This window comes from Halichondria panicea, chromosome 15 (genome assembly GCF_963675165.1).
Source record: "Halichondria panicea chromosome 15, odHalPani1.1, whole genome shotgun sequence".
Taxonomy (NCBI): Eukaryota; Metazoa; Porifera; class Demospongiae; order Suberitida; family Halichondriidae; genus Halichondria; species Halichondria panicea.
The window spans coordinates 5,421,752-5,440,871 of record NC_087391.1 but is presented as its reverse complement, the minus strand read 5'-3'; the positions used below and the strand labels follow the sequence as shown (position 1 = coordinate 5,440,871).

The following is a 19,120-nucleotide window of genomic DNA, read 5'->3' as shown; positions in this document are numbered from 1 at the left end:
ATTAACAGTTCATATCCGGCTCATTCCAACGCCCACCTTAAATAATGCGCATGCGCCTAAATCATTTTGGTAAAAATTATTGTAGTTGGAGAGACTAACTAGAAATGCAGAAAAAGGGTTGTTCATAAATATTACTGATGCTAAGCTTGTGCCACTTCTTCATCGCTTCCATCCTCTTCAAAGTCTATCTCATACTCTTCAATGTGGTGCTTGGAGACCTTCTTTGTAGAGTAGCGCTTTACCCTGGCCTTGACAACAGGGCTTGCGTCTGACCAATTTGGAGGTGTCTTCTCATTGTCATCTCCGTCCACTTGACACTCGACAACGATATCAGGAGGACTGAAAGTAGACACTCCTTCTTCAGCTGATCTAGTAGAACTGAGGGAGGTCTCAACTTTACCTCTGCTTGCATCTTGCTCGACAGTATTTCCCGAGGTGCCCTTGAAAGTTGAAACACTCTCTTCCGCAGTTGCTTCCCTTATCGTTAACGGGATCTCTGTATACCTATCCTCCTTTTTACTCAAATCTCTCTTCTCTGATATTGGACTGGCCTCAGAATTAAACACAGCCTTTTCAAGGGTGGCAGAATTGTACACAGTACTGGATGATGCAGCTGAAGTGCCTGTCTTTGCCTTGTGAGTACGAGTGCCTGTTCCCGCAGAGCTCGAGTTCTTATACTGTGAGGGGTGGAGGAGTGAGGACTTGTAGCGGCCACATGATAGAAACTCTCTCCATGATTCACGAGCCTCAGTGTTGAAAACACAGAAGAAAAGGAAAATGAAGAATCCTTGAAATGATGCAAAGACAGTGAACAAAATTTGGAAAATTGTCCTGAGAATGTTATCTCCACCAATTTGGAACGTGAAGGCAGCAAAGAGCCAGGTGAGGCCGAACAGGAACATGACACCTGAGATGCTCACGAGGAGTCGGAAAACAGTTTTTGGCTTCATATTTTCGTTAGACCTCTTCACTTGCCCGCGAGTGTGTTTCACGAGGATGACAATGACCCAGATGAAGATGACCAGGTTGAAGAGGAGAACGGCAAATATAGGAGCCAGGAAAGCACCAAAGAACACTCCAGGATGCTTGAGGAAGCAGCTGCATACAAAAATCAAATACAAATATAATGGGGGGGGGGGTCATCCAGATATTAATTAGAAATCATTGCCACACAAACAGCACTGTAAATTGAATTGCTATATCGACTTGCAATCCAGACATTGTACACAAACAGTTAAACTCACAATCCTCCGATAATATCTCCAGTGAAGGGATCCACATTCCGAGTGATGATGAGGTCTGTCTCGGGAGTTGTCCCGTCAGCCAGATCAATGATCATCGGGATAAGGACAAAAATGAGAGGGAACACTGTCGGGGGTGGAGGGTGAACAATTATCAGTATTTAGGAGGGAACGGATTGGGGAGGGAGGAGTCCAAACTATGATTTATATAGGTTGTGTGGTTAAAAACTTAACTTACACCAACATATTAAGGAGAGGATGATCAGAAATTTGGTGGTGATTCTCATGAAGACTATGACTAGTTTCTGGAACATGAGCAAGGCCTCTGCCCCCATCCACATGACGGCCACCAGAGAGAAGTAGTGGATGAGGATGGACACAAACACACAGCCTCCGTACACCTCGATACGTTCAATACCCACAGCAAACACAATGAGCATGCACAGGATGGCTATGGACAGCTGGATGTGGTACTTGGAGTTGTCCCTGGCTCTCAATTTGCTGAAAGTATAAATAACGCAATTAACTATACAGAGCTTCCGAATTCCAGTAAGTAACTGAGATTTACAGAATGTACGTTTCTTCTTAGACAATTGTTGTACCTGAAAACCAGTAGAGTAATGATTGTAATGACAAGCCCAACACAAGATATGGCCACTCCAACAAACGTAATCGCTGATAAAATAGCTTCCAGCGTCTCATCATTTTCACAGTCCTGAGCTCTCTGACAAATGTCCTGGGGAAGAAATACAAATGAGTAAATAAATACTTTCGTGCTGTGTAGTATCAGGCTTACAATGAGCACAGCAAAGTTGGTGAGATGGGTGCAGCTGCAGTTGAAAGTGGTATTGTCCACAATGGCAATTGTACAGCCATCCATGATCCAACTGACTGTTTCAAAGTCCCAAGACACACAGCGAGCAGTGCGGGGGTTAGTCTGCATGAAGGGTATGTATAAAATTAAGTTAGCATGCAAAGTCTATACGTATTCTTGGTTAGAGAGCTCTGTTGCAAGCCTAAAATGGTCACAGAGATACCACTAATTATAAGTGTTATATTAAATAAAATCATCTCCTTATATACCGTTGTGTTATCCGGTAGAGACAGCAGGCCTAGTGTGATGACCACGGGGGGATCGAGGCCACTAAAGTCAATACCAGGTCCCACGGTAGCGGCCACAATAGGAGTACCCACGGATCTAGACACGTTTTCCCTCATCATCAGTGATGAGGTCACAGGTAGAAGAGCTGGCTCTCCGTAAAGTGCAAAGTACACACCAATAAATTGTCTTTCCCCTGGTACTTGATCAAAGAGCGAGGGTGGGAGTATGATAGAGGCAGAGACTCCAGCTGGGAGGGGGGTGGTGTGATAAAAATGGGCGTGTGGAGGGGAGTAAAACCGTACCTTGATCTGTGAAGTTTTGTGTGGCACCTTCCACAGCAAAAGTTGCAGTAGAGCCCTGCAGAATGACATATTATAGTAGCTAGTGTTTTTTTATTATAAAACTGAATTCAACCTCCGAGTACAAACCCACATGCACACTCACCAATTCTGTAATCACGGTGATGTTGGTAAATACGTCTGTCAGATTAGCCTGTTGTGCAAATTGAGTGGCCACTGCTTCAAACATCGCCACAATTCTGGAAGAAGTATGTGACAGTCGAATATCAAGCGACGTGAACGAGGATTGCTCGATACTCACCTGGAGGTAAAGTTAACGATGAGTGTGCTTCGCTGCCATTGTACGAGAGAGTTTAGTGTTTCTCCCATGTCAGTCACCACCTGCAAGACAATGCGGACAAATTGATGAGTCTACAAAACTACCGCATTTTCATTTGAGTCCGTGCCTAAAATACATACAATACAAGCTTTTTCCAGTAGACTAAACTACTATTGTTAAACTTTTTTTGGCAATTACTGTTTCATTGATAGTGATGTTGGCTGTAGTGGTGAAGTTAGCGAGGCTGTCAAATACTGTGGAAATGTCTGTGAGGAAGTCAGTTGTTTGAAGAAATGTTTGGTTCGAAGAGAGGATAGCAAAGGACGACACGACCCTACTGATATTAGTGTAGGTCTCCACTGTGATCTAGGTGAGATAAAATGCATGCATGGGTTACTTACATGTACATCTATAAATAATTGTGAGAGAAGAATTCACTTACAGTTTGGTTGACAAGGTTTGTTAGGGGTGCTGTGTGTGTGTGCATGTGTTGGGAGTAGCATTAATAAAGCAATAAAGAAAGAAAAAAAGTTATAAAACAAACATTGGGTTGATAAAATTAATATTTAATTATCATCATGGGTAAATACAGTAAATTGGGGCAAAACGTTGGTTGTTGACTCGATGCCTGAGTGATTTAGGTATCTTGTTTATATAGAGAGTTGTATATAGCCATGGAGTTATTCAAAGCTTCTTTTAAACGCGGACGCATGTTTAGATACATTTGACCGTAGTCATTTACTGATTATACTCAATTTTTCTCACAAGGACAGTTAAGTTCATCCGATGCGTCAGGACAGTCCATCTCATAGTTGCATACCCTAGATGGGATTATGCATGTGACTGCAGGTGCTTCAATATTAAAGCAGATCCGGCTTCCATTGCCCTCCTCCATTATGCAGTTACCTGGGAAACCACAAGTAACGAGAACGCATGCTACAATGTGTAGTAAAAGCTATAGAGTACACTAGAGAGTAGGCTCTGTAACTAGAGTTTGGACGATTGAATTGTAATACTTAGAAGGAGCTGGTTTAGATGATAATTATGCTCAAATCTCATATTTGGAACCAGAAAAATACCGTGGGCTATATATATTAGAAGCTCAGAGATCAAATGAAACTAACAGACTGTGTATATATACTGCACTTACGATCATTATCCAGGATGACTATTGTGTGGCGGAGGTTGACTCTGGCCACTGTGGGGGAGGAGCTTGAGTAGGAGAAGGTCACCTGCTCAACAGCACGGTCACTCTCCCCGTCAAACACATCATCATCCACAATGTCGACATCGAAGCATATCTTCATAGCAAAAACACATATGTTATATGAGATGCATCATCGTATTTTAGTGTTAAAATGACAAACATTTCTACATGATATTTCAAAAGATGCGTTTCATTTAACATGTTTTATGTAACTGTAACGAATGTGTTTTTACTGGGTTAGTGTCGTCGGGTTGAAGGGTCAGTGTTAGAAGGATGTTTGTATCACTGGCAGACGTATAGGGGACACTAACATTGTAATCGGAGCCAACTGAAAGAGAAGAATACACTTCAATCAATGCTTATTACTTGTTATATACACATTATAGTTCGTGGGTAAATTCAACAACATAATTAAATGATACGTACTATTTGCTCTGAAAGGGTCAACCTGGACGAGGGGTTGTGGTTCACGGAAGTCAGGGATGACTTCCTCTGTTGAATCTGGTACGGTAGTGAGGGTGATGTTAGTGGGTGTGGTTACTACCCCCTGCACGACGGTCAAACAGATAGTGACAACACCATCTCCTTCAACAACAATAGTCTCAGAACTAGTGAATGCCACCTGAGGATGCTCTGTGGATGGACGGTAATCACATGACAGGCATAATACATCACATGACCTATACTCACCTCGTATTGTCGTATCAACAATAAAGGGTAAAGTGAGCGGAAGCAATATACGTAGTCTCTCGGCAATTAGGGTGGGTGTGGTCCTGACGGTCTGATCTGGTCTGTTATAGTGGACTATCTCACACTCGATCCTGTCCAGTCCTCTCTCCACATCGATTGGACGCCTGCAGTATAACAGAGAGAACAATGTAATAAAAACGAAAGTTCACTTACTACAATGGAACCTCCTCCAAATTAAAGGGACACTGTAAATACCTCTCTACAATGAACAGTAGTACTTCCTACACAAAACCTAGAACCTCTACAAAATGTAAGGTACAAACAACTAGTACAATTGAAATGTGATGCCCATGCAAAATATCCGTTATTCGGAGGGTTTTATGCACTGTACAACTGCACTCTCACCTCTGTATGTACTCACAAGAGACCCTCTGAATTCCCGGGGTCCTCGCATGGATTAGCCCGTTGATCTAGTGAAGGGAGAGGGGCTGATGACAGAACTGCATGATCATATCTACAATAAACTCACAAATAATTCCGATGTTTGAATGTAGTCGGTTTCATTGGTAATAAATGGAATTGTTAAAAAACGTTCTCTGTTGACGATTGAAAATTGAAGAAAAGCAAACTCTGGTTCTCCTTGCCCCTCTGTGTGTGTATCGTACAATATTATTATTTGGCAAGTTAGAATGCACGTACCTAATACTTGAAAGGATAGAGTCCTTCCAAGTCCGGGAGACAACTCTTCAATTAATTGTGAGCCTGCATGAACGACCATACACTTCAGTAGATGCTAATTTTGAAATCACCAGTCACTTCAATGGAACCCATACACATACAGTGTACGTTTACATGTTATGAATTTCACAAGGGAAAACATACATTAGTGTTTCAACTTACTTAGTTGCCGAGCAGAGCACACATAGTTGCGAGGGATTCCCGGCGTCACAGGATTATCAATTACTCTCCGAATAAAATTTCTGCTACTAGTAGTCGAGGTTACATCTCTCTTATTGAAACGAGGGGATTGAAACAAAGGCTCAACTTGGAGGGGAGATAGTGATGCACACTGTACATAAGTGCTTCGTCTATTCTCAACATTGTAGGCATCACCGGAACTGATAGGGGTCACCAAAATCACAGGGTTGCCTGGAGAGAGAGGGGGATACAAGTTGGGTAAAACTTCTTAATTTTAACATACATACCTGGACACATCACAGTTGGCTGGCTACTTGGAAAGCATGTTGCTCCTTCTTTTGTGATCATTCTCTTCCTCCTCCTCCTACCAATAGGAGGCGGTGATGACCCCTCATCACTAGAAGGTGGTGGTTGCCCCTCATCACTAAGAGGCGGCGGTAGACAGTCGCTCAAACGTGTCTCCTGTCCTCTACATGCCAGGGAGTCAGTGAAATACGACTCTGTCTCCGAGATGACATCAGCTTGTCGTAAGATTACTGACAATTCTTCACCCCCAATAAAAACCCCGAAGAGCTGGTTGCAGGCAACTTGGATGTCTGTAGGTGAGAATGTTGAAGAGCACGTTCTGTGCCAAGTTCCATTTTTGCATATTTCTAATTGTCCGGAGCGCCCAGTGACGTCCCTGTACGTGAGTTTCACATCGTAGTCTGTACAAGTCTGATTAACTGTGTGAGGAAGGAAGTGGTGTGAATAATGGTATTCATACTGTTTGTAAGTTATGTCTTTTGTCAAAAGTAGCAACTATGTAGCTCTACGTGATCACAACAAACTATATAAGCCACCACCAAACAGCACCACAATGACATGCCATCACCACACACACCACTCTCACCATCACTACAACGGACCCCGGCTACATTGAACAGGTGTCTTTGATCCGCTTGCAAATTGCCGACAGAGGCAGGGCGTCCGAGGGGAAAGGGGGAGGGGCAATCAATCAACTGACTCTCATTACCAACACAACAGAAGCTCTCGGCAACAAACCCTAGAGGCTCATCACTGTACACTGCACCAAATATCGGCATGGCATCTGCAAACAGTGGGAAATAGTCACGGTTTTGGTTTCTAATAGTACACTACAAATTTGAAAGACAGGCTGACCTTGTGCAGGGTATCCCATCTCTCTACAGACGACAGCTGCATCTCTGTTGGTCCAGTTGTCATCGAGGATGGCCCCCCACACTCCTCTGTAGCATACCTCCACACGTCCCTCCCTAGACTCCAACCCATCACCAGACACCACCCTCACACGCCCATCAGTGCAGTTCTCAGCTGTCTCTAATTAAACGAGGGAGGGAAAACCGATTAAAAATGTTACACTGAAGTGTCAGTATAGTTATACGTACCATTATTTTTATGTAGGTTTTAGTGAATGAGTTAATTTTTGTTTGTGACAATTAAGAGATTATGTGATTTACTCTGTCTCTTCAATCTTACCCATGCATGCAATGGCAGCCTGGTTCCCAATGTCAGTGGTTGTAATGTTGCACTGAGACAGCGAGGTGGCAGTATCGGGGCAAGAGATGGCGGCCAGGTATGGGAATGGAGATACCGTTTGGAAGCCAAAGAAGTTGATAGTGGTTCCAGGATAACCAACTGCAAGCCAAAATATAAGAGGAGTTTAGATTCTCAGTTAAAAAATATGATTGATAAACGTTGTGCCAGTAAATTAATTACATAATTCTTGTGTGGTGCATGACCATCTTCCTGTCCTAATGCTTCGTATAAGATACCCTACTGGAAACTTCGTATATAATTATAATAATATTATTCCAGGAAGTACTTTAATTAATAGCTAAACAGAGCTCTTACTGAGAGGCAGGAAACCCACATGAACACTTTGCTTCAGGATGCACTAGACAATAAACAGAATGCCAACAACACTAGCTAATGGACACAATACTTTCATAAGATTGGTATGTAAACGAAGCAAGCCCACATGCATGCAATGTGTATACTCTTTCACATGATGCAGCCTACCTTGCCCTAGCCCACTCTCCCTGCAGAGTAGACTGGCCTCCAGTATAGAGAGTCCAGTGGCACTGACTGGGACACGGTTGCCATTCATACACACTCTCACAGCTCCCTCTCTCTCCCTCACACCTCCCACCAAATCAACAAACCCAGGAACACAACCTGTGTGCAGTGCAGATACTGATTGAGTACTATAACCAAACCACATAGGATGCATGGCCCTTGGTTACTAAGAGCTGAAGGAAGTCCACTGTCCACCTGAAATGCACACCTGAAATGCACACTTGCCACCACTTGCACTTTAATGAACTCAGCCATTCAAAGCTTACCAAACAATTAAGGAAGGAAGGAAACTCACCATCTGGGCATCCTTCAAACTCATCAGTCCCCACTATAGAGCCAAGTGTACCCTCCATTATACCCAGACAATCTGTGTAGGAGTCACAGCGTATGCTCTGCTCCAGGCACTTGCCCTCACTGAGACAGTACTGACCCTGATCAGGGCATATCACTATATAGGGGATACATGCATAATTATACAGTAGCTGCATGGTTATAGATAGACACAGCAACAGGTACATGCAATTTGGCAGTTGCCACACACGATCAATATGCGACACCATATACCTGTGCAGTTAGTTTCATCTGAGTTGTCAGGGCATTCTTGAAACCCATTGCACACATTTTCAGCAGGTGTACAATAGACCCTCACTCCCCGCAGATCAACACATGCTCGACTGCCATTCACACAAGAAACTGCAAAATAACGATTATACAGAGTTACAGAACTGCTAAAGAGACTGCAGATGATTTTAATGATAGTTACTTACTGTCATTGTCGAGAACGGTAATTGTTATTCGGCTAACAAGGAATGGTGAGGAAGTGTCAATGTCAAGAAATAAGAGCTCTGTTCCCTCAGTGAGAGTGTCGTCAGTGATGTTAACAGTGAAGCATTGCCTATTGTCACCAGGGAAGAACACGAGACTCAGCTGGCCAGAGGTTGTATTGATAGGGGGGGACGTCTTGAAGTCACTAAGGTCTGCAATTTAAAATAACAGATAATGTACTACACCTCCTAATATAGAAGACCATCCCTATAAAGCATCTCGATTAAGGACACCACAAACTGATGTTCAATTTCTCACCAAAAAGTAAGGAACATGCGCTCTCTGTAATTACATTAAACCTCAAAGGACACAGTGGCTGCTCTAAAAGTCTCATCTATAAGTAATGTATGCATGGCAACTTAACTTACTTGCAAGTGAGTTAGAAGGAGTGACTCGTATGACAGTGCTCCATTCGACTCTGATCTCCGTTGGCACGGATACTGTACCGCTGGTCCGCGTCACACACGCATTCACAGAACTTCCCTCAACGGCAGTGACAGCATTGGGTTCAATACTGAACATAGTGGGTTCAACTGTCGTCGCCATTGTAGTAGGTTCAACTGTCGTCGCCTGTGTAGTAGGTTCAACTGTCGTCGCCAGTGTAGTAGGTTCCACTGTCGTAGCCAGTGTAGTAGGCTCAACTGTCGTCGCCAGTGTAGTAGGTTCAACTGTCATAGCCAGTGTAGTAGGTTCAACTGTCGTAGCCAGTGTAGTAGGCTCAACTGTCGTCGCCAGTGTAGTAGGCTCAACTGTCGTAGCCAGTGTAGTAGGCTCAACTGTCGTCGCCATTGTAGTAGGCTCAACTGTCGTCGCCATTGTAGTAGGCTCAACTGTCGTCGCCATTGTAGTAGGCTCAACTGTCGTAGCCAGTGTAGTAGGTTCAACTGTCGTCGCCAGTGTAGTAGGCTCAACTGTCGTCGCCTGTGTAGTAGGTGGAATTGTCGTCGCCAAAGTAGTGGGTTCAACTGTCGTCGCCATTGTAGTAGGCTCAACTGTCGTCGCCATTGTAGTAGGCTCAACTGTCGTAGCCAGTGTAGTAGGTTCAACTGTCGTAGCCATTGTAGGTACCTCTGGAGTGGTAGCCATTGTAGGTACCTCTGTTGTCGCCAATGGTGGAACTGTTGGGAAAAGCAATATCAATTACATGAAACGAGTTCCCAGCAGTCTTGCTGGTGCTACATGCATATAGTAGCAGCACTCCTGATATTAATACAGCTACTGTTGTTGTATTAAACAGCTATATAGCTTGTAAAGTTGTTAACTCACTGATCAAGGTGAAGTTTGCGTAGATGCTGTCAAGGGATCTTCCGCATGAAAGGATTACTGATTCAGGAGAGGGTACTTCCATGTCAGGGAAAAAACCAAAGATGGTGATGTTCTCCTGAAGTCTTCCGAATAATCCATATTGTACTCCCAGAAGGTCAACGGTGTTGGTGTTGTTGTCAAGGAGCATGCCATTGACATACCAACGGGTAAACGTAATTAGTAGCATATTATTCGAGCATGAAAAAGTTGCTGGGTAAGTGTCCACTGCAGTGCCAGTAGGGGGGTCTGTAGATTATATACATAGATGTTGATTTACAAAGACATTATTTTATTGTTTACTTACTAATATTAATCCCTTGTGCTTGAGTGTCCACTACAAGTGCTGCAGCTACTAGTACCACAGTCACAGCAAACTTGTTCATTCTTAATCTGCAGCTGCTGACAAAAATCTATGAGAGGGAAGAGAAACTTGCAATTTATGTAGCAATTTTACCACACCTGCAAAGCCAACCGCAATCAAAACCCACAATCCACAATGAATATTTGTACAACTTTACCTCGAATTTGCATCCTTGTATGTGCTGTCTCAGCTTTTTTATTGTTCACAGGAGCTAGCTAGACAAGTCTAGAGTAGAAGTTAAAGATGTCAACCATCACCTCAAAGAAAGAGGTAAAGACTATCTGGGACATTCCACTGGAGAGTTTGTATTCTCTTGTGACTGACTTCTACAAGAAAGGTACTTCAATCATTGACATTATATTTGTACACACCCCTATTTACTATACTGCCATTGTTGTGCAGAGAAGGACACTATAGTGCTGGACTATGAGCAGAAGATCAGGTTGTTGGCGTTCTTCAAGCAAGAAAAGCTCGGCCCGTTTAGTTCCGATAAAGACAGTGATACTGGCTACTTTGACGTTGTCGGCTCACACAGAAGGTACATATCGTACTAGAGTTGACTGTTTAAATAGAGGTATGATTGCCAATTTCTGATTTTCAAAAGCTTAGAAGGACTTCTTTCAGATGGTATGTTTTAAGTCTCAGATTTGGAATGGGTCATAATTTCTCATTATTTTTTGGAAAAGACCATGGTATTATTTTGTCAAAAACAGGCCGAAAATAGAATTTTGATTTCAGAATTAATCGTATTAAACCAGCTGAACTAAAGTTATGGCCGTCCAAAGATGCTTCATTTAACGCTGGTGCGTGTACATATTATTAATTACTGTGGAATCGATTAGTAAGTACTTTGTGGAGGCCTCTATTCTTTACGTACTTCAAATCATCGTCTCTAAACCACAGTACACAGTACACTAATGGTATTCACATCTTTGCCTGTGTATGTGGCTTGTTTGATTCTATTGTTGCTATGGCACAGGAAAGCGTGGATCTCCCTGAGAGACATGAGTAACGAGGAGGCCAGACAAGGACTTATCAAACTATTGGACGCAGCCACCCCGAGGCTAAAGGACTATGCCCTACAACGCTGGAGGGAGGAGCAACGGTGTGTGTGGGTGTAATGTGTGTGTGTGTGTGTGTGTGTGTGTGTGTGTGTGTGTGATTTACTCGAGTGATGATAATAGTATTGTCCTAGTGAAGAATATGATATTAATTATATAGACTGATAGATAGACTGATTCTGTATATAGGCAACTGGAGAAGGAGAACTGTCAAGATCAGAGGGAGGAGAAAATCACGCAATCAGTATGTATCATTGAAACAGTAATTAAATTGTTTGTGTGTGTGAAACTATAATTATAATACCCACAGTGTAGAAAGCTTGCTATGTACATTTTTCTTTATAACACTTACTATCATTTGTGTATAGCTGTACACTGTATAAGGATTGTGAAATGACCCCTCCCCCTCCACAGGCACCCACCCCCCCTAAACCTGTGGCCATGAAGAGTGTACTGGCACCAGCTGCACTATGGTGTACTCCCAAAGCCGCTCGGGACTTTATCAGTCAAATCAGCACATCACCTGATCACAGAGTGGAGGTTGGACCGGGGGAAGCTCTCACAATACAAGTGCCCACCAGCACCAAAGCATCGGCCATTTTCTGGGAGTTTGTGACTGAGAAAGAGGACATTGGATTTGGCCTGCGTTATCAGCGATCTCCGGGGGAGGGCGTTGCAACGTATCCAGTAGACCAGCTGCTCCCGGTGACAAAGAGAGACTGCTCTGAAGACTTGATACTAGGCAGCCATCAGTATATGACTCAGGGAACATACATGCTTCAGTTTGATAACTCTCATTGTACTAGCTGTAAGATAGTGTATTACAAAGTGTTCTATCAAACCTCTACACCAAGCCAATAGCTCTAACACATGTACATTATGTATCAAATGAATATCTCTTTTGTTGAATTATCGCCATTAATAAGATGAACATTATCAAAGAATATTATAAGATGAAGTCAAATCTTGCATTCTAGATCTCTAAGCAGTGGAATGTTGTCCGTTCATGAATATCATTGATCAAAGGGAATCAATATCCTGTTAGATTGACCTTGATTTGACACCTCTTAACACCTTTGACAGGTATTGACAGGTACACTCTGACACACAGGCAATAAAAGCCCTCCCAGTTCACACACTGCATCATTCATGCAGTATTATCCAGTTTTCATCATGAGTACTACTGATTTCTGTGTAGAAGCAATTCTCCAAAAAAGTGGCAGCAGTTCATCTCTCAACTCTAGCTCTAGCTCTGAGAGCAGAAAACCTGATACCCCAGTCCATCAAAAAAGTGGCAGCAGTTCATCTCTCAACTCTAGCTCTAGCTCTGACAGCAGAAAACCTGATACCCCAGTCCAGAAGCAGGCCCAGAAAAGGAAGAGAGAAGAAGAGGAGGAGAGTGAGCAGCCAACTAAGAGAGGAAGAACATGCTACAACAAGAAACAGCTCAGCTACTTGGAGGCTTACTATTCACACAATTCTTACCCAGACAAACTGCAGAAGGAAGAGATTGCAACCAAGCTCTCCCTACCTCAACGCAAGATACATGTGAGTGCTACAGTAGATCACTGATGCATGTATATGCTATATACTGCATAGTGTGTGCATGCATGTATACCTGACATTGCTATATATACATTATTATATAATTATAGTCTTAGTATAATATTATGTGTATATCATGTACCTGACAGTGCTGTATATTGCATGCATGTATACTGCATGACATTGCTGCTGTGCACTGCATTGTATTTAGTCTCTTTCTACAGGTATGGTTTCAAAACAGGAGATCTAAGCAGCGCAAACTGACAAGCAGTTCCAACCCTCAAGTCAGTATCCCCACCAGTCTCTCAGGCTACCTCTCACAGCCGTTACCACCGACAACAAGGCCGTCACTGTATCTACAACCGCCGTTTCTACCGACAACAAGGCCGTCAACGTATCTACAACAGCCACCAACCCCAGAACTACCCCTCTACCTGACGCAGAGCACAGACTACAACCAACAGCCCAACAATCAGCAGCCCAACACCTTAGTCCATCTGTCTAGACCCGGACCTCAAGACTGTCTGCCGAGATACAGTCCACCGGTGACCCCCCATTTTCCTGTGAGCCCCCCTCAACCCAACACACCCCCTCTTTATCTGCCGTTCACTACAACCAACCCACAAGTGCCCTACCCTCGGCCACAGACTGAACAACTTGGCCACCCTAGCAACATGACTGTTAGTAGTATGTACACCCAAGCACCAAGTCAGTTTAGTCAGCCAGCAGTTAACTATTGGTAATTTTGTTATTCATTCTTAATTTTATTACTGTGCAAATATTTATTTTTATTTGTCCATTTTATTTATTATTGTGCAATTATATTCACTTATTAATTTTTATCTCTTCACTTTTATTTCACTTATTTTCAATGTATATACAATAAATTAGCAAGAATAATTATTATTGGGCATTAATTGTGTGATTGTACAAAAAGATAAATACAGTGTATATTATACGAATAGTTAATGTTGACATAAATCAAGTATTTAAATGGCGTCTTTAAATAGAGTCCAGATGCATGTCTGCCCCACTCCACTGGAGCAGACCACTCTGTAGTCAAGGGACGCCAGGCGTGACAACACTTGTCTCGGGGTTAGTGGGCTTATATAAGCCTTGCTGGAGAAAAATGAGTGAATAAATAGAGTAAGGAAAGAAGCATACTCCGCTATAATTATTACTATCTAATAATAAAACAATATGCATTTACTGTTGTCTATAACGATAACCTTGAATTTAAATACTACTTCTGAAGGAGAATTGATTTTGTTAGGGACGCATTAGAATGCATGCAACATCAATTTAATGTGAAAGTGTGTTAATTAGTGAATCACAATATTTATGGTGCTCACAAACTTCTGCCGGAGTCCAGCTGCAGAACCGCGTCCAATTGAGTCATCAGTCCCTTTTCACTCTCCTCATCGCCACACAGAGTCGGACCCGTCTCCTGCAGATATGAAGTATTATCAATTATAAGCACACCTTAATATTTAATTATGTATCCACTTACAAGTCTTACAACAGTGCTGATCAGAATGTAAGGTATAATTATAGTAGTAAATGATTATAGGTAAAATGTCTGGAAATGGTCGACAAAGAAAAAGTTGAAATTTAGAATGGGGTCAAAGGTCACAGTGGGTACCAATTAGAATTTCACAATCATTTTCAAGCAAAGTGAATTTTGGAGTTGTGTGTATGTTGGAGGTAGGGTAGTTCTGTGTAGGATGAACAAGCTACTAACAAGGCAGAAGAATACAGTAGATGTTGTATCAAAGACGAAGGAGTAAGTCTATCATGCATGCACAAGACTTGTGGAATTTTACCCAGTACATACATTTCCCCGGCCCCACAGACTAGGTTCCTTGTATGAGAGTGTGTGTGAGAGACAGAGACAGAGTAGTGTGAGGAATGCTGCACTACTCAAGGATGTGGAGAGAGTACAGAGCTTATTGGCAGGTCGTCAGCAGTGCCACAATCAACTAAATGCTCTCAAGGTGTGTACCTTAATGTTGTACCACCTACAGTGAATATACGCTCCTCTTCATACTGCAGAGTCGCTACCAGCAGTACGTTGCAGCTGTGTACCCTCAGTGGCTGTCAAAGTGCAAAGGTCACCATGGGAACGAGGACAATAACAAAGCACCTCCTAAAGTGACAGCAGCATCTGTCCACGTTGAGACCACCTCTACAACTGTTACAGTAACCGCAGCTCCAGCCACAACTTCTTCTGAGAGTGTTATACCCACACAGATGGAGTCCAGGCCTACACAAGCATTGCCACGGCAACCTGATCCACTTACTCCCAAGCCTACACAATCATTGCCATGGCAACCCGATCCACTTACTCCCAAGCCTACACAAGCATTGCCACGGCAACCCGATTCATTAACTCCCTCTCCTGCCGATAGATCGCTGGACTCGAGTTTATCCACTTATTCTTTTTCAGAAGGCGATTCTCCTGAGAATGTCGAGAGCACTGTGAATCAGCCTGTTATTGAGCAAGCTGGTACGGCATCGAGCCACACTCTGGATGAACCTGCTATGAAGCCTATGCAAGCTGATATGACATTGAAGCATACTCTAAGCAAGCCTATTATTGAGCAAGCTGGTGTGACATCAAACCACACTCTGGATGAACCTGCTATTGAGTATACACCATCTGGTACGGCATCAAACCACACTCTGGATGAACCTGCTATTGAGTATACACCATCTGGTACGGCATCAAACCACACTTTGGATGAACCTACAAGCGAATCATCACACGCTGGTACGGCATCAAACCACACACTAGAGGAGCCTGCTATTAAGCCTACACACGCTTGTACGGCATCAAACCACAGTTTGGATGAACCGGCAAGCGAATCATCACACGCTGGTACGGCATCAAACCACACACTAGATGAACCTACAAGTGAATCATCACACGCTGGTACGGCATCAAACCACACACTAGATGAACCGGCAAGCGAATCATCACCTGCTAGAACACTGTCACAGCATCACTCCCCTATTAATTCTCCACTCTCTCCACCCCCCACACCCACTCGTGTATCATCTCTCCCGCCCACCATACCCTCACCTCCCCACAGCCCACCTCAACGTCCACCCCCCACACCCACTCGTACATCATCTCTCCCGCCCACCACACCCTCACCCCCTCACAGCCCACCCCAACGCCCGGACATTGTCAGAGTGGTGACCAACTTATTGAGGACTCTGAACAATCACCTAAGAGTGGAAGGAGAAGCTACTGTCATGGAGTTATACACGAAACCTGAGGACTCGGATAAAATGAAACGGAAAATAAGCAACTCCAATGTTCTATCTAGCAACATTATCAAGTAAGAACATTACAAGTACGCAACTTCCAAACAGTGTATATTATATAATCATGTATGTGCTATCGTTTTTTGATTTTGCTTTCTTCAAAATTTTCCAGGTGTGCTGATGAAGGAATGGACTGCAGCACCTGGGACGTGTCAGTGATGAGCGTGGTATTGCTGACTCAGCTCTCCCTATTGACTGCCACCCACGGATCCCTCGTCCCTGACAACCTGCTCTCTGAGGAGGCTCCTTTAATTAGCCACCCAATAAACCTCAGGTAAAAAATTAGCTAAATTTAGTTACTTGAGCACAGTACAGTCATACATGTAGCTGAATGTTTTGTAGGCACACATTGTAGATAATATTCATCTAGATTAGCGTGGAGTAGACATGTATTTAAACGTAGCAATTTTGTTCACAGGTCACCGTGGTCACAGGTGTGGGGCTCACTGTTGGAGCACGCTCAGTTTCTGTATAACACTGGTAGAGCACTGGACGAGTTGGCAGCCATATTCACACCAGCTCTGTTTACCTCTCCATCTGAGAAAGCTTGTCTGCAATTGATAGCACTATTCAATCTCGATATTGAGTCATCACATGAGAAGTCGGACAAATCACATGATGTATCATATGGGGTATCTGATGAGGAGTTTGACGAATCTCATACATGTAGTCTACCAGGTCAGTGTCTTATGGAGTATTGACGTGTATTCATGGCAGATGATTATAAGTTGTTATTCTCTACACAGGTATAGATGCTGAGTTTCCCTCCGGTGCACAGCATGATGTATTACTGGACTATTCTGCACTGGGTGGGCGTAGAGGTGACCTCTCAGAACACTCCTCTCTCCTCAGTGAAGGCTCAGCCGTGCTACTCCTCGAGAAGAAGTTAGTGATGGACTCTTTCTCTCCAACTCTCGCTCCAGGAGCTCAACAGCCTCTGCATTCCACCAGCTCTGATGACTCCTCTATTGCTACACCACCGGCATATGTGCCTACTGCATTAGAGAGCAAGTAATTAAGTCCCTGTGTTTGTGTGTTTGTGTGTGTGCACATGATTCAGACCTTTCATTTAGAATTATTGTCCACATGTCCCAGTCACTGTGATTGTGATTGATTGTACACTGTGTGCTTATTCATTAATATTGGGCGTTGGGTGTTTTTTTAATTTTACCTCTGTTCTGCAGTGTTCCAAATATGCCATCCCTGATGTCCAACAACTCCAGTCTCCGAAGGAGACTTGGTTTCTATGACGACTCGGACAGCGAGCTAGACGAAGCCAGTGAACTTTTAACTTCAAGAAAACAAGCTACTGCTGACAATGACTTTGACTTTTAATAAATAATATGCACTTTGACTTTTAAATGGTGTGCACATCAATTTAAATGGTCTTTTGTACACACAAGTCTTAAGAGTAGATAAGAGTATAAGAGTTTGAGTTTCTGCATGCAGCAAAATGAATGAAATGTTCATCATGATATCATAAGAAGAAGTAGATCTAAAAACATTTCAAGTGCAAATTCCTTCTACAATCAGTGTATGTATGTACGTGTGACAGTGTATGTACATGCAACAGTTGTTGATTCATTTTCCAGATGCATGCTGATGAAGGAATGGACTGAAGCACCTGCATGGGATGTAAGCGTGGTATTGCTGACTCAGCTCTCCCTGTTGACTGCCACTCATGGATCCCTTGTCCTTGATAATCTGCTCTCTGAGGATTGTTTGGGGGGTTGTACATGTGTTATGTTAGGGCCCATGCAGTAATGACCATAATTATCGGCCTTTTCTTTTCAGGCTGAACTGTGTTTTTTGTCTCTCCACATGGATCAGATAAGAAATCTTGTCACAGTTGCAAGCTGTCCTTATCAATCATAATTTTGTTGTGAGTGGCTAAAGTGGCTAATGCATACCGTATAGCAGGTAAATTTCTTGAGGTAAAATATTCGTTATTTTTGTGGGCAAGTTGACCTCCACAAAATTATACCCCACGAAAACGTAGGCGTGGTTTACCGGAACGCATGCAATGCAGATTTACTCGTGTCCGAGTGGAACAAATATTTACTCCCATGAAAATTACCCACTATACGGTATCAGGAGTGTATCAGGACGGTATATGGAATACTAGTGGCGTTAATTAAGGTCAGATATTTTTGTGTGGGCCCTATGCTATCAAGTCTTGTTTATGTTTGGTATTATAAAGATCTAGGTAGACTATAGTTTCATCATTAATATGGTGGATCAAGTAAAGAGTGTGAGCTAGAGAACTTGGTGCTGCCATCATCAGCTCGTCAACAATGACACTTAATACGAGAAATTAGATCTACACGTATTTTGAATGCCTACTTCTCTGTACAGGAGCAATGGCTACTATCCAGCTATCCCAACATTGTTCCTCTTGGCTATACTAACGGACGAGACTGGACAGTTTGAGGTAAGGGTTTAACCGTGTTTGGTTTCTTTTAATATTGTCCTATACTTACAGGACTGGAGTATGACCTGCTCGTTTGAGCGTTGCTGGGTAGCTCAGAGGCATCAAGAGAATCTACGTTTTCTCAAGCAAAGTTTAACTGAGTTACGAGTTGGGGCCTAGAATCAGAGAAGTCCAGCAGCCTGCTAAATCGTTTTGAAACGTAATTTGAAGGCATTCAATCATCTTGAAGTTGCCCTAGGTCACTGTAATCGTGCTGCAGCACAACTGGCAACTCCCCAGGCCCTTGTGAAGCAGCTCCCTATGTGCATCTTTTGTGTACTCACTCTGTGCATTTTCTGTGTACAAATTTCGATTATTGAAATATTTTTGCCGACCACAAATACAATGAA

At 43.0% G+C, this 19,120-nt stretch overlaps 5 protein-coding genes across 7 annotated transcripts; 3 read left to right on the top strand and 2 right to left on the bottom strand.

Annotated features, from left to right (window-relative positions):
• Positions 1 to 64: 64 nt before the first annotated feature.
• LOC135349125 (uncharacterized) lies at positions 65 to 10,439 on the bottom strand. Its single transcript, XM_064547617.1, has 31 exons — positions 10,308 to 10,439; positions 9,965 to 10,249; positions 9,067 to 9,816; positions 8,641 to 8,850; positions 8,438 to 8,566; positions 8,169 to 8,321; positions 7,817 to 7,972; positions 7,274 to 7,432; positions 6,938 to 7,114; positions 6,669 to 6,866; positions 6,064 to 6,501; positions 5,759 to 6,007; positions 5,558 to 5,620; positions 5,388 to 5,506; positions 5,264 to 5,328; positions 4,859 to 5,022; positions 4,595 to 4,801; positions 4,402 to 4,496; positions 4,112 to 4,262; positions 3,727 to 3,867; positions 3,404 to 3,432; positions 3,160 to 3,327; positions 2,944 to 3,023; positions 2,788 to 2,881; positions 2,646 to 2,700; positions 2,325 to 2,590; positions 2,038 to 2,178; positions 1,844 to 1,977; positions 1,480 to 1,742; positions 1,245 to 1,368; positions 65 to 1,098 (listed from the first exon to the last, which is right to left on the bottom strand). The coding sequence occupies exons 1-31, from the start codon at positions 10,384 to 10,386 to the stop codon at positions 141 to 143; spliced, it is 6,300 nt and encodes a 2,099-aa protein (XP_064403687.1). The 5' UTR covers positions 10,387 to 10,439; the 3' UTR covers positions 65 to 140.
• A 102-nt stretch (positions 10,440 to 10,541) lies between these two features.
• LOC135349124 (Golgi resident protein GCP60-like) lies at positions 10,542 to 12,334 on the top strand. The gene is made up of 5 exons (XM_064547616.1): positions 10,542 to 10,701; positions 10,767 to 10,902; positions 11,344 to 11,469; positions 11,615 to 11,669; positions 11,840 to 12,334. The coding sequence occupies exons 1-5, from the start codon at positions 10,608 to 10,610 to the stop codon at positions 12,284 to 12,286; spliced, it is 858 nt and encodes a 285-aa protein (XP_064403686.1). The 5' UTR covers positions 10,542 to 10,607; the 3' UTR covers positions 12,287 to 12,334.
• Positions 12,335 to 12,598: 264 nt separating this feature from the next.
• LOC135349277 (homeobox protein prophet of Pit-1-like) lies at positions 12,599 to 13,713 on the top strand. Its single transcript, XM_064547783.1, has 2 exons — positions 12,599 to 12,973; positions 13,195 to 13,713. Exons 1-2 carry the CDS (start codon positions 12,599 to 12,601, stop codon positions 13,711 to 13,713), a joined length of 894 nt encoding a protein of 297 aa, XP_064403853.1.
• Positions 13,714 to 13,857: 144 nt separating this feature from the next.
• Positions 13,858 to 14,531, bottom strand: LOC135349276 (GTP cyclohydrolase 1 feedback regulatory protein-like; the record flags this gene model as incomplete). Its single annotated transcript, XM_064547782.1, has 3 exons — positions 13,858 to 14,089; positions 14,323 to 14,417; positions 14,481 to 14,531. Coding segments are annotated over 3 exons (276 nt in total), but the record flags the coding sequence as incomplete, so codon positions are not given.
• Positions 14,532 to 14,591: 60 nt separating this feature from the next.
• LOC135348693 (mucin-2-like) lies at positions 14,592 to 18,175 on the top strand. Of its 3 annotated transcripts, none has more exons than XM_064546986.1 (7): positions 14,592 to 14,753; positions 14,823 to 14,964; positions 15,023 to 16,314; positions 16,413 to 16,574; positions 16,719 to 16,978; positions 17,047 to 17,311; positions 17,893 to 18,175. In XM_064546986.1, the coding sequence occupies exons 1-7, from the start codon at positions 14,695 to 14,697 to the stop codon at positions 18,062 to 18,064; spliced, it is 2,352 nt and encodes a 783-aa protein (XP_064403056.1). In that variant the 5' UTR covers positions 14,592 to 14,694; the 3' UTR covers positions 18,065 to 18,175. The 3 variants fall into 3 exon arrangements, with proteins under 3 accessions (XP_064403056.1, XP_064403058.1, XP_064403057.1); XM_064546988.1 differs by lacking the exon at positions 17,893 to 18,175 and adding an exon at positions 17,524 to 17,730; XM_064546987.1 differs by lacking the exon at positions 17,893 to 18,175 and adding an exon at positions 17,485 to 17,730.
• Positions 18,176 to 19,120: the final 945 nt, after the last annotated feature.

Coding starts and splice junctions, on each gene's coding strand:
- LOC135349277 (XM_064547783.1), top strand. CDS start 12,599: ATGAGTACTACTGATTTCTGTGTAGAAGCAATTCTCCAAAAAAGTGGC. Junction 12,974..13,194: donor TACCTCAACGCAAGATACAT/GTGAGTGCTACA, acceptor CTCTTTCTACAG/GTATGGTTTCAAAACAGGAG.
- LOC135349125 (XM_064547617.1), bottom strand. CDS start 10,386: ATGAACAAGTTTGCTGTGACTGTGGTACTAGTAGCTGCAGCACTTGTA. Junction 6,867..6,937: donor GATGGGATACCCTGCACAAG/GTCAGCCTGTCT, acceptor CACTGTTTGCAG/ATGCCATGCCGATATTTGGT. Junction 1,099..1,244: donor GGAGATATTATCGGAGGATT/GTGAGTTTAACT, acceptor TTTTGTATGCAG/CTGCTTCCTCAAGCATCCTG.
- LOC135348693 (XM_064546986.1), top strand. CDS start 14,695: ATGAACAAGCTACTAACAAGGCAGAAGAATACAGTAGATGTTGTATCA. Junction 16,315..16,412: donor CTATCTAGCAACATTATCAA/GTAAGAACATTA, acceptor AAAATTTTCCAG/GTGTGCTGATGAAGGAATGG. Junction 17,312..17,892: donor CCTACTGCATTAGAGAGCAA/GTAATTAAGTCC, acceptor TTCATTTTCCAG/ATGCATGCTGATGAAGGAAT.
- LOC135349124 (XM_064547616.1), top strand. CDS start 10,608: ATGTCAACCATCACCTCAAAGAAAGAGGTAAAGACTATCTGGGACATT. Junction 10,903..11,343: donor GTTGTCGGCTCACACAGAAG/GTACATATCGTA, acceptor GCTATGGCACAG/GAAAGCGTGGATCTCCCTGA. Junction 11,470..11,614: donor CGCTGGAGGGAGGAGCAACG/GTGTGTGTGGGT, acceptor TTCTGTATATAG/GCAACTGGAGAAGGAGAACT.